Source organism: Rhineura floridana, chromosome 6 (assembly GCF_030035675.1).
Source record: "Rhineura floridana isolate rRhiFlo1 chromosome 6, rRhiFlo1.hap2, whole genome shotgun sequence".
Classification (NCBI taxonomy): Eukaryota; Metazoa; Chordata; class Lepidosauria; order Squamata; family Rhineuridae; genus Rhineura; species Rhineura floridana.
In genome coordinates, this window is record NC_084485.1 from 138,580,843 (window position 1) to 138,593,365 (window position 12,523).

The 12,523-nt window shown below is 52.2% G+C and overlaps 1 protein-coding gene across 4 annotated transcripts in view; it reads right to left on the reverse strand.

Moving 5' to 3' along the window:
* The window catches only part of LHX9 (LIM homeobox 9), a 41,111-nt gene extending 29,571 nt beyond the window's left edge, over positions 1-11,540 (reverse strand). Inside the window, exons 1-3 of one of the 4 annotated variants that reach the window (XM_061633955.1) lie at positions 10,696-11,530; positions 7,572-7,774; positions 3,428-3,795 (exon numbers count right to left, since the gene is read on the reverse strand). In XM_061633955.1, the coding sequence (XP_061489939.1) occupies positions 3,428-3,795; positions 7,572-7,774; positions 10,696-10,869 (745 nt within the window). In that variant the 5' untranslated portion in view covers positions 10,870-11,530. Of the gene's footprint in view, positions 1-3,427; positions 3,799-7,571; positions 7,775-10,695 lie in introns of all 4 variants that reach the window. The other 3 variants (XM_061633954.1, XM_061633953.1, XM_061633952.1) reach the window with 3 other exon arrangements.
* Positions 11,541-12,523: the final 983 nt, after the last annotated feature.

Sequence of the window (12,523 nt, forward strand, 5' to 3'; positions counted from 1 at the left end):
TCCCCCTCCCCTCCTTCTGAAAAGGTGGGCACCTTTCACGAAGTCCCCTGCTCCGTTTGGAGAGATATCTTCCGGGAAATGGAGGGTTGCTTTGTCCCTCAAGAAACCGGGCCGCTAAAGAAAAGGAAGAAAAGAAACCGAGCAGCTCCGAAGCGAAAATAAATGATCCGAACGAATTCGACGCGACCAAGCCTCGAGTGAAGCCACCGTGGAGTTAAGAGAGGCCTCCCCACCCCACGCCGAATCGTGGGCGCCCGCGACACTAACTTCAGCCCTCAACTATTTTCAAACAGTAGTGTTGGGATAGGGACTGGGGTACAATTCAGCCCAGGCGAAGCACTTTTATGGATGCTCGACTCCTTTGATTTAGGAGTAAGCCCTGCTGATGAACTCAGTGTTAGGTACTTCTGCATAGGATCGCGCTGTTAAACGTCGTGTTTCCTGAGATGCCACTTTCACCGTCTTCCAAGGGCACTTTGTCTCAAGGTTTGCAACCCAAACCTCCACCGTACTGGGGCTTTAAATAAAAAAAAAGTTTCCACTTTGACTGGATCGTGGTGCAATCCGGTTCAAATAATTAGGATTCGCTGTCTGGCAAATATGTTTTAGGAGCTGACATTGGGCATTTGCAGGAATTGTCCGAAAGCAAAACCCTGAAATGGGGGAGCGGGCTACTTTCTCACCCCCCAAAGAGTGAGAAAAATCGTGTCTGTGCCCTTGGCCCCATCACTCTGGTTCTAGAAGTGCTAGAACCTGACTCTCTTTTTAAATGCAAGCTGGAGGCCACACCCCCACCCGTGGGATTGGGATGTAGGAGGCAACCTAGGCCTGTTTGCCAAGACGCGTGCATAGGATTGCAGCCCTAGAGGCGCCTTGATCCTCTCTTTTCCGGGCGCTGCAAACTTTGGCGCATGCATGTTTAAAATAGCCTTAAACGTATTGGCAGAGATTTTGTGTATGTGTGAATGCACGTCATGTTCTGAACACAATCCCAGCGGCGTGCCCAGCCGCCAGCCCTCCCTCCAGTCTCTCGCCCACCCTCCAGTTCCGCCCAGCCCCCGAGGAGAGGAGAGGCGCCTCGTCCGACTCTCGCTTCTTGCCTTCCTCCATCTCGCCGCGGCGGCCGGAGATTCCAATGCCATCTCCAATTAACAGCGAACAATTACCGCTCCGCTTCCTCCTCTTCGCACCAGAGGCACGAAACTGCCTCCCTCTTCCCTGCGGGGGGGGGGGATAAAGGAAAGAGAGCGGAATCCGGAGGAGGGCGGCAGGCGCTTGCCGGTCCACAGGCAGACCCCGCGTCCCGCGGCTGGGAGACACGCGCACAGCCTTCAGACAGACTTTCCCGCATCACGTTTGGGGGAAGGGCCCTGGCTCAGTGGCAGAGCCCCTGCTCGGCGAGCAAAAGGTCCCAGGTTCAATCCCGGCACCTCCAAGCAGGGCTGGGAGACAGTCCTGCCTGAAACCCGGCAGAGCCGCTGCCAGCCAGTGCAGACACTATTCAACTAGATGGGCCATTGGTCTGGCTCAGAATATCACGTAGCTTCCCGCGTCCCTGTGTTCGCTGGGAGAGCCGGGATAGGTTTTCCCCGTGAATTAACCCGTTTTCTAAAAGGGGGCTCCTGCTTGCTTGCTTGCTTTCCTGAGCGTGGTCCGGATTCGGGAGGACCATCTAGCTCAGAACGGCAACCATCACCCTTTCCAGCTACACACAGACACGATGTCCCCTCCTGGCTTTCCAGAGGCTCAGATTCTCCACCCCCCAGCATTAGTCGCGCGCCTTGACAACCTGTCCATCTCGCCAAGAACAAAACCGAACAAGCGTGGCTCAGTTACAGCAAACCACAAATTTCATGCCAAGGGACCGCCTTTGAGAGGGCGATTTCACGGGTAAATCGAAGGTCGCGCGGCATAGTCTGCCCGGCCCTGTTGCTGCTGTGGCTGAGGCTCTTTCTCCCCTGGACACATCCGGCTGACGGCTATTTCGTCCCTGCCGCCCCGCTTCCGATTCAAGAGAGGGCCCCTTGAACCAGGAGCCAGACCCGCCGTCTCAAAAAAAAACAAAACCCGGGATTGCGGGGGGGGAGGGGGAAATAATAACTCCCTCTTCCATAAAAATGAATGGGATTTAATGGGGCTTAACTGCGACTGCATCTTGATGATCTCCATCATCCATTCGCCATGCCTGTAGCTCGTTTACAGTGATCAATGCGTTTCAGATACATTAGGATTTTCGCCTCAAGCATCACCCCCTCCAGTTAACAAGACTTGACTGATATTTCAGTAATTATCATTATTCCCGCCGCTTCATTCCTAGCCATCATTAGCGGCCTCCCCATTTGCTGTGGAGAAGGAAATCGCTGAAAAGTGAGCACTCGTCTCCTCCGAAGTGGGCCCCATTCCGTTCAGCGATACGCCCTTCGCTGGGAAAGAAGCGGCCCCATTTGATACAGGGGAACTTACTTTGGAACAGTGATACAGAGGTACCCGCTGTAAGGAAACGTATCCGGTGCCTCGTTCCAGCCTCCCCTCTGCCACAAACGAGACCTTTTTTTAAAAAAAATCCTTCTCTTTCATCTTCTTCTCTGTAACATGGGGGTAGGAATAATACTGTCCTACCTTACAGGGCCGTTTCAAGGACGACAGCCAGATATTATGCATGGGAAGGGCTTTGAACATTCCTCGCCCCCTCATATCAATGGAAAAAAGCTTTTTCTGATTTAAAACAAACTTCTCTTTCCCAGATCGAGTCAATTTAAACTAAAGGCTATTTATTTCCTCCGTAAAATAGGAAGTAATTTTTCTCCAGAAAGAAGTGAGTTTGCGAAAACAGAATGTCCCAAGGAAAATAAGACCGATCCTCGCCTTCTTACATCGAGGAACTCGTTTACCTGTTTTCCTTCCTACTGTCCTCTTTCGTTCTGTATCGGATCCATAATATAAAACAGAACTCAAGTGCTGGGAAACACTCCAAAGGAGCACACAATTTCCTCAAACAACTAAATCCCTTTTGATTTATTGTTCTCCGACAAACGTGCCCTCTTTACACGGGGTATATTACCTGCACTGCATCTGACCCACAAAAGCTGAGCCCATCCACGAATTCCTCGGCTTCCCCTCCCTCTTTGTCTTCCTAAAGTAAACGGCGCCGACCCTCTGCACTTTACTCCTACCCTGCAGGGAGGGGGAAACCTGCGCGCTGCATCCCTCAGGAAAACGGAGCAAGTTCCCCATCCTACCCGCGTCCATGAAATCATGCGTGAAGCGGCCTTTACGCGCGTAGGGCGAGGTTGAGGCTCATACACCCAAGCTGGAGGGGAGGCAAGTGGCTCCTAAGGGACAGGAGGCTTGGGGCTGCCACTTCCGCGAGGAGCTCTGCCGCAGGCGACGAGGCTGAATTGTAACTGACCAACTTCTTTTTACCCACCTGAATTGTAACTGACGAGGTCGACGCCCAGGGCCAGGCTCTTCCTCTTCCTGGGTCGGCCCTTCTGGACCGTGCCGGTACCGTTGAAGTAAGGCAGCGCCAGGCCGCCGCCTTTGGCCGCCAGCTCGGTGTAGCTCAGCTGCGGGGGCGGGTAGGAAGCGGGATCGGCGCCCTGCAAGAGGCTCTCGAAGTGCGCCCGGCAGTAGACGACGTTGTCCTTCATGCCGAAGTGGTCGCCCGTCGTCAGTGTCTTGTTGCACGTGGTGCAGGTGAAGCAGCTCAGGTGGTAGACCGAGTCCCGGGCCCGCATCACCATCTCCGAGGCCGAGATGCCCAGGTGGCAGCGGGCACAGCGCTGCACGGAGAACCTTCTGAAGGGAAGAGCGCACAGAGTTAGCGGCCTCCCGCGAGCCTCCAGACAGAGCTCCATGCAGACAACCGCAAGAATCCCCCCACCCCGGGCGCAGAGCTCTCTGATCTTGGCTGGCTCGGTCGTCGGAATCGGCCTGCCAAGGCCTCAGAAGATCGAGACCTAAGGAAGTGGGGTTTTAAAAAAAGGTTGTCTGGATGCGCTCAGAGAGTCACGCATGAAGGGGGGTGAGGTTGTAAAGTTGTGAGTCTTGGTAAAAACTGGGCAAAGGGGACAGAAGGGGTTGTTTCTTCATTTATTTGTCAAAGTTTTGAAACTGTGGCCTGGTTCTGGGCTCAGCTCCTCCTAAATCCGAATCAGCAAGAGGGCCTTTTAAAATCCAACAAAAAGAAAGGGACTTCAGGAGCTCCATTTCATATACAGGAGAAGAGAAATTAGATTTCTCAAGGTTATTTTTTTAAAAAAGTTAAATTGAGAAAAGGCAGTAGCGTGGACACGCTCTAACCCGAGGAAAAAATGTCTCAGGCTGCAATGCTTCCCTGGGGCGTCCTGTTCTGTGCGAGTACACCCCATTGAACACAGCGGGATTTGCTTCTTAGTCCATAGGCAAAGGGCTGCTCGGCCAGGCCTCCGTTTATTTCCACTGGGGGGCAAGTCCAAACGGCCCTTTGGAAATATCCGGCTCAGAAGTTTTTGCCTTTTGGCTGGATCGCTCCCCACACCATCGCAACAAATTCTCCGAACAGGCTCCCCTTCTTGCCCCACTCTCTTTATCTCGTGCACTGCACTTTAATAGACATAATTGTAGCAATGCTATCAAGATGGCAGATCTATTTTCAAGAAGCAAATCTAGGACTCTTCTTCAATTAATCGCATGACCTTTGATTAGTTACATCTTGCCTACACTGGAAATGAAGAAACTATTACTCTGAAAGGAGGGAGAAAGTATCCCCTGTGTTTAGATGAAGTCTGCCGGCGTGGTTGCTGCAGGCCTCACCTTAGGTCGAGGCTCCTTTCCGGGCCGTGAGGCTTTTTGTATGAAAAGATACTAGACATGAATTGTTGTTGTAGGAAACATTCGCACCCAGATATAGGCAAGTGTCTTTAAATCTTTTTAACCGATTAATTTCACTTTGTAGCTTTACTTAGGACGTAAGCCCATAGCCTTGTGCCTAATAAAACAGATTGAAAGCACGCAGAAGCAAAGGGGAGGACGCCCCGCAAGGAGTTAACTCAAACACTTTTGCTCCTGAATGGCGGGGGGGGGGGGGAGGGGAGGGGAGGGCAAGGGGTTCCAAACGTACAAGGAAGCTGCAGCCTCAAATTTTAAAGTCGTCCCCCATCTCCTAGCCGGCCCCTGGGAATTAGTTGCTGTTGTAGCGACAACTGTACTCTGCACACGCTCAGGCGCACTCTTTGTGACGACTGAAACTGACATAATCAATTAAGATACTATTTCTGAGGGGAAAATATTCCCAAGCTGAAAGCCCTGAATCTACATATACTGGAAACTCCTGACAAATCCCTATCAGCGCTGTAAACCCGGAACTGAAGCGCCAGAACATTCCCAGGCCTAAGACTTTTGAGTGGATCCGTTTCTTCCCCTTTCCCATCGGGCGAAGGGGGAGGCGAGCAGGGAGCCGCCGGCAGACTCTGCGCTGACAACCGCGGAACATCCAAACCCATACATTTAACCCAACACTGCAAGTGCCAAAGGACGCCGGATCCTGCACACATAAATAAGCTCCCTTGGCACATTAAATCCCGAGGAAGAGTTTCAAGCATTACCCTTGTACTGGTCATTCTCTCCGAAGAAGAATCCTGTGGAAGCGGAAAGCTAGTGCAATTCTCGGGGGCCCAGATTTTGGCCCAATCAGACGCACCGAATTGGGGCTCATCTGTGCCTTTAGCAGCTAATTGGCTCTTTTAAGGGAAGGCGAGGGGGGCGGGCATTGGGACTAAAGCTTAACATTGGTTTAAGTTTAGGCTTCCTTGGGAATTGCTTTCTTTGAATCTCCAAAACTCTCGAAAGAAAGAAAGATGGGTGGATGGATGGATGGATGGATGGATGGATGGATGGATAATTCATGTAAATAATTTTTTAAAAAGCATCACCACTACTTAGAAGAAAGTCTCCTTGGGCTCCGTGGGACTGACTTCTGGGTGAATCTCTGATTCTAGGCGCACCTCCCTTGGAAGCCAGTGTTTTTTCCCCCTAAATGGAAATCAATGGGTAATTGTTCCATAGCAGCTTTGGGCTGGGGTGTATAATGTGTGTTATAATTCACTCGGAAAGATTGGGAGAGAGGAGGCTGGCGAAATCCAGATATGTCTCTTTAACGGGCCAAACATAAACAAGGCTTGCCTGATGGGCCGTTTAGCGGTCACCCGAGCGGCCCAATGAATTCAGCGGCGCTTCCTCCCAAGTCAGCGGGATGAGGACTGCAGCCTGGAAGTTCCGTTGAAATCCCAAGCGGACTTGCTTCTTGCGCAGAGCTGCAGAGAACCCCGCTGTACGACTGCCCCCCGAGGCGTTCTGCGGCTCGGAAGGAAGGGTCTCGCTGAGCACGGCGGGATTCCCTTCCGAGGAAGCCTGCACGGGCTGGGGCAGTCTCAAGAAGGGGAGATGGCCGCGGTGGTTCAAATCCCAGGGCATCGTTGGGCGGGGACGAGCTTTTCGTAGGGATGCTTTTGGAAGGATGCGCCTCTGTGGCCCGCGCAGACCTTGGGCACTTTGTCAAGCGTCCTTCCGGTGCTTTGAGTTGTGCCCCGATGCCTGCTCGGGAGGAGGGAGGCGGCATTCTTGGGATCGGTGGAAGGGAAAGGACTTTCCCGGCCAGCCGCCCATGCTGGGATGACCCAGGTCAGACTGGTCCTCCTAGCAACGCCTTTGCCCGTGACTGGGGGAGTGGGAGACCAGAACGGCCCTCCTCCAGGCTTTGTACATTGCGCAGGGGATTGGACTTGGTGGCCGTATAAAGGCCCCTTCCAACTCTACTATTCTATGACTTCTCTCAATCTTGCCCCAAAGCAAGGCCTTGTTCACACGTGCATAATACAAGGGGTGCTTTGCATATGTGAATGACCCCCTTGCAAGCCTCACATTTTTCCATGTTGTCAGATCACACGTTAAGCTGTGGTCGAACCTGGTTCACACACACGTGCTTGACTGTGAAATGAAATGACGACTTGCCCCTGCGAAGTAGCCACCCAAGAGGGCTTTTATATCACCTCATGCTTGTTGGGTTGTTCGTTTAAGAGACGCCCTTCACACGCTCAGTCTGTGGCATCGAAGCTGGTTCACACATGCACGTGCACCGGCAGATTTCTCCATACTGGCCGCTAATGCGCAAAGTGAGTCCAGCTGCAAACCCAGCGACTGAGGAGCTATGGAAGTTTTTGTCGGGTTTCCATATCTGCCAGGAGGGCCCGTTCACAGTGAAAGTCACTCTTTCGGTTTAGGTGGTCAAAAGAGACCCCTGCCTGTAAGAAACAGCGCCAGCGCAGACTGAGAAACTCGATGCACGTGTAGGTGCGACCCTGACGCAAGTAACCAAGTGAAGAGAAATCACGTACGTGCGAACCGCTCGCTAGCTCAGGTGGATTCCTTTTATCCAAGAAAACCCCGAGATTGGAGGAACCTTTCTGGTCGGGATCAGAGGAAGAGGTCTTTTGTCTTACCCTAGTTCCATGAGGTCTTCCTCAGATGGGGTCCCTTCCCCTTCCCCCTCCTCCTTCCCCCCTCTCCCTAACCCCCACCCCGGAGTGCTGTACCTGTAGTAATCCTCCTTGCAGTAAATGCTGCCGTCCTTGGCAAAGCAGGTGAGTTCTGACTCCAAAGCAAGTTTACATTCACAGCACTTAAGACACCGGAGGTGCCATTGCTTGTCCACAGCCAGCAGGTAATATCTGTCGGAGATCTTCCCTCCGCACCCGGCGCACAGCGCAGGCTTCTCGGGGCTCAGGGGGGGCATGCTCTGCGGAACACGAGCAAAAGGGCATCAGAATCAAACCAAAACGAAGCACTGTTAACGGCATGCCCAGTGGAGCGGGGGCGGCTCCCCCTAACCGACTAGTGCTAGGAGACTCTGGAAGGGTTGCGCACCCCCTCCCCTTGCAATTGCCTCGCAGCGCCCTCATCCCCCGTCCAGGTGTTCATTTGGGAGAAAGCGTTTGCGTTGGTTTTCAAGACCCGTCGAACGCGCTGCAGTTTCAAAGGGTCCCAACTTTGGACCGTCGCGAGGCGGCCTCTGAGAGGCAGAGGAGCCGATCTTTTCCACGCACAGATTTCGGAAGAACTGGGATAGATGGGGAAGGGGTGGGGGGAGGGGTTCGCCATCAAATCATTTTCCCCAGATCGGATTTTAATGTTTTGCGTCTGCTTTTTTCCAGCGCTTTAACTCTTCTCTGTTCTCCTGCCCCCGTCCTTGAAGCGATCTTTTTTTTAAAAATGCCCCTTTTCTGGCTGTTGAGAAGGCGAAGCTTCCTTGAAAACCAGAAACGAAGGCGGGAAACCGAAAGGACTTTCGTTCTCCTGTACCTAATAACAGGCCGACCCTCTAAACGCTCGATCCGATGCAATTCCAGCGGGCGCGGGGAGTGAATCCTGGCTGAAGTGGGACTTACTTCCGAGGAAACACGCCCCCCCCCCAAGAGCGGGCTCCAGTCCTAGGTCCTCCATGAGATTTAAAGCCCGATCCAAAACATGTTTACTGGCAAGTAAATCCCGATTATGACATTGGGCCTAAAAGCTATGGATTTCGGCTGCAGAAATTTTGAAAGAAAGGAGGGGGGGGCAAACTGTGAAAAGGGCGGAAAAGCAAGATAGAGATTAAAAACTTTTTTTCCCCTGGGGTGTTGTTTGCTCAAAACGTCGTCTCCCACCCGTCTCCCTTTTATGCACACCTTTCCTCTGGATTTTTGCATCCCAAATTGCATCCCAAATGCTATTAACCAGGAAGGCGGGGGAGGGGATCTTCTGGTATACGACGGTTTATGAAAATAGGAATGGATGCTGGGGGGGGCGTTAATTGTTTCTTTTGTTTTCTCCCAAAGTTTATTTATTGAAAATCGGAGGAGAGGACTTTCAAAAATCTTTTCAAAAGCGAGGAGAGGACTTAGATCTTTTGGGAAATGCCGGTTAGTCTCCAGCAGAGTAAAATTACAACCTAAAACGACTACACCCCCACCCCCCAAAAAAACTTTATTCTCTTTGGGATTCTTCTTCCCTCCCCCCAGCGATAGAAGGAGGGAAGCGCTTGCAAGGTCAGTAATCCCCCCTCCTCAATTCCTTCATGAACTTGGTCTGCGCTGCTGGTGGGGGAAGGGGGGGAGAGGACTGAGGCCAGTTCAAAGAGGTGACGCTCCCCTTTCTGCAGGCCATTACTCCGGTTCATTGTGGGTGCTCAACGGGAACTCTGAGATTTAGGAGCAAAGGGAAACTTCCTCATTCACCCCCCCCCCCGGGAATTAAACCATCTAAAAGGAAGCGGCTCAGTCTGCAGTCCTAAATGCGATTCCGGGGGAAACGAGTCGACTTTTTTATTACCATTTCCGGAAGCGGAAAAATAATCCATTTCACTAAACTCGTGTATTCTTCCCCGCTCCCAGCCCCGTTCTGTCGATATCGCTCTGTCTGTGTGCTGTTTTTCCAAGCTCCCTCCTTAAGAGCTGCCAAGCGAGGCTGCGATTTATCAAGTCGAATTCCCGGCATCCAAATAACTTTAAAAGAATGTTTTGTTTTCGTTTGAAAGCCGGAAAATCTCTTCACCCTCCCCATGGTATTTAATTTCTGTTAATCGCGATTTGGACTGGAAAGGCCCCTCAGCCTTTCGCAAAGGACTCCGAACTTCCCGGCGAGGAATTTTCTTCCAGATTAAACACTTCCAAGGAAACACGTTTAGGATCGTGAAGCGGCACCCCAGTGTAAAAAGTACGCCGATGCGCAAATGACTGCCTTAAACACTTCCCCATCAGACTTAATCGGAGGGAAATCTCCCGAGGTGCCCTGGAATTTGTCTGCTGAAGACTGCACCATCAGAGAAGAAAGTGAAACTCACGAAGTCCTTTAAAACCAGATTTCCAATGAAGCTTCAATCCATAACGTAAGCAGGGCGCAAATGCCTCTGGGCTTCCTTCCGAGTAAAGAAGCATTATGAGAAAGGGGCTGTAAGTGTATATTGGACGGTGCATATAATTTAAAATGGGAAGATACATTAAAATGGATGCATGATCCAGATCATGTTAAGCAGTTTGGAGTCCCCTCGGTTTCCGTGGGCGAGACTGCAGCATGTGGGGGCAATCATTGGGGCGCGCAGCCGGAGATTCACTTTCTTTACTCGGGAGTAAGCCTCAATAAACGCGAGGTGACCGCCTTCCCATGCTTCTCTTCAGTTCAGAAGTGGGGGACTTGGGCCAGATCCTGCCTTTCTTTTCATTTGCATCCAATTCAAAATAAGGCTGCCATCCTTCGCAGACTTGAGTCGGAAGGAAGAGGATTTCATTCTGGCTACGTATTGGTAGGATCTAAATAAACAGATATTGAAACGACTGGAAGAAAAGAATCTTTCTGGATTTTAAAATGGAGAAATATGATTTTTAAAAAATGGTGGTGTTTGTTGTATTTTTTAAAAATGCAACTTTCAGAGAGTTAGAGGCTGTCCACGGTCTCCGACAGCCCGGCTTGGATATAAACAAGTCCAAAAGCTGACTTTACAGTGGAAACGGTTGGGAATGTTAATCCCATGTCCTTCCAGATTTTGGTGAATTCGTGATCCTTGTGTGTTGCCCCCCCCCTCTTTTCCCTGCCCTCCCATCACCGTGGTGCCCTTCTCAGGCTGGGGATCCATGCCTGCCTTCCCCCCCCCCGGAGTCCCCCCCCTTTCCCGCCGCTCCTTACCGCTTCGCGGCCGTTCATCTGGCCGGCTTTGGCCAGGCGGGACTCGGTCTTGGATCGCCTCTCCATCTCCTCCATGATCCCTTGGATGTGGCCTCCGGAGATGCCGTGGAAAAGCATGGCTGGGGGACGGAAGGGGCAAGCGTTTCCTTCGGCTCGGCACCCCACTATTTCCATATACAGGCCCCAGAGTCTTGGCTTAGAGCATCCGAATCGGCGGGCGGCGACGGGGAGGGCCCGCGGGAAGGCGGCGGCCGTGGCTCCGGGGCAAGGCGGGCAGGCGAGACCAGGCGGGCTGGATGGTGCCGGCGAGGAGGGATGGCCTTGGGGGGCTCCCCCCAGCCTCGTGGCGCGAGGACCAGGCGCCTTCCTGGAGGGGCAGAAGGAGAACGACGCCGGACCCCCCCCAAAAAAAATGGGGGAGAAAGAGAAGAAGAAAAAGGAGGGGGTGGAGGCGGCGGCTATGCAACAACCCACCGAGTGGCGATTTGCCTTGCAGCTTCCGCGACAGGAGAGATGCAAGGCAGATTATATTTTTGAGGGGGGCAAAGGGGATCAGCCAAAACGACTAGGGCATAAAAAGGGGAAATTAATATATATATATGTGTGTATATACATATATATATATATATATATATATATATATATTTTAAAAAAAGACACAAGGGAAAGCCAAAGAAGAGTTGTAAGGGGGGATTTTTTGAGGGGGCGGCGGTAGTTTCTCCTAAAGCAGCGATCCCCGGTTGCTTGAAAAGTTCCCAGTTGCCTCTAGGTTGGATTTGGGGACTGCTGCTCGCCGAAGCGCCGTCCAATTTGTTCGAGGCGAAAGCCAACCCATTTTGGATAATTCAGGAGGAGGAGTTCTCGCCCGGGAGCTGCCACCAGCTCGCCCCCCCCTCTCCCTCCCCACAAACTCCCATCTTAGACAGACAACAAAGAGCTGTCAAACTCCTCTCAGCCCCCACACTGACGGGCAAGAGCGGTGACAAATATCCCAGAGGAGGGAGGGAAGGCGGAGATGCAGAGCCCCCTCACCCACCAGGCGCGAGGAAATCGGGAAGGGGGGGAGAGAAAGAGGAACCTCACTGGGTCTTTTTAGGGGGCTGCCTTGTGGGCCCAAATTGTCTTCCGGCTCCCCCGCCCGCCCATCCTCCGTCAGCCCATCTCCCCTCCCGAAATCTCTGCCCGGCGTTCAGTCCTCAAGTTCAAAACGCATTTTAACAATGGGGAAGGGGGGGAAGGGAGAGAGAGAGAAAATAAGGGGGATTTCGTTGAATGAAACTTGGCTCGGAGGAACGCTCCTGGTGAGGCTGGGAAGGAATATAAGAAAGAAAGAAAGAAAGAAAGAAAGAAAGAAAGAAAGAAAGAAAGAAAGAAAGAAAGAAAGAATCATTTACTCATCGTTAAGCAAGTTTAAGGCACCTCGAGTCGCGCAGAGAGAATAAGCACGTGGCTTAGGCTGCCATCCTATGCACGCCTACTTGGGGGTTGGAGGATTTTAAGCCCTACCGGATCCAGTCCACCTCCGAGTCAAGATGCGTAGGATTGGGCTGCGCATCTTTCTCGTGGATGGCAATATTCCCAGGGATCGTGCCCTCAGAGGTGGCAAGCCAGCGACTCTGAAGGCAGCCGCCTTCGCTTCGAGGGCGCTCCGTTCCACCCAAAAGGGAAAGGATTGAGGGAGTTGCTTTGACAACTCGCGCGGGCAGGGACGTTTTTGTGGCAGACGCTTGGGATTTTAGATTGGGGCGCGGTGCAGAAACTAATTTCCTTGAAGCAGACCCAAGGAGAACTTTTAGGCAGACCCGAAGGAAGACTTCTCTGTTTCTGA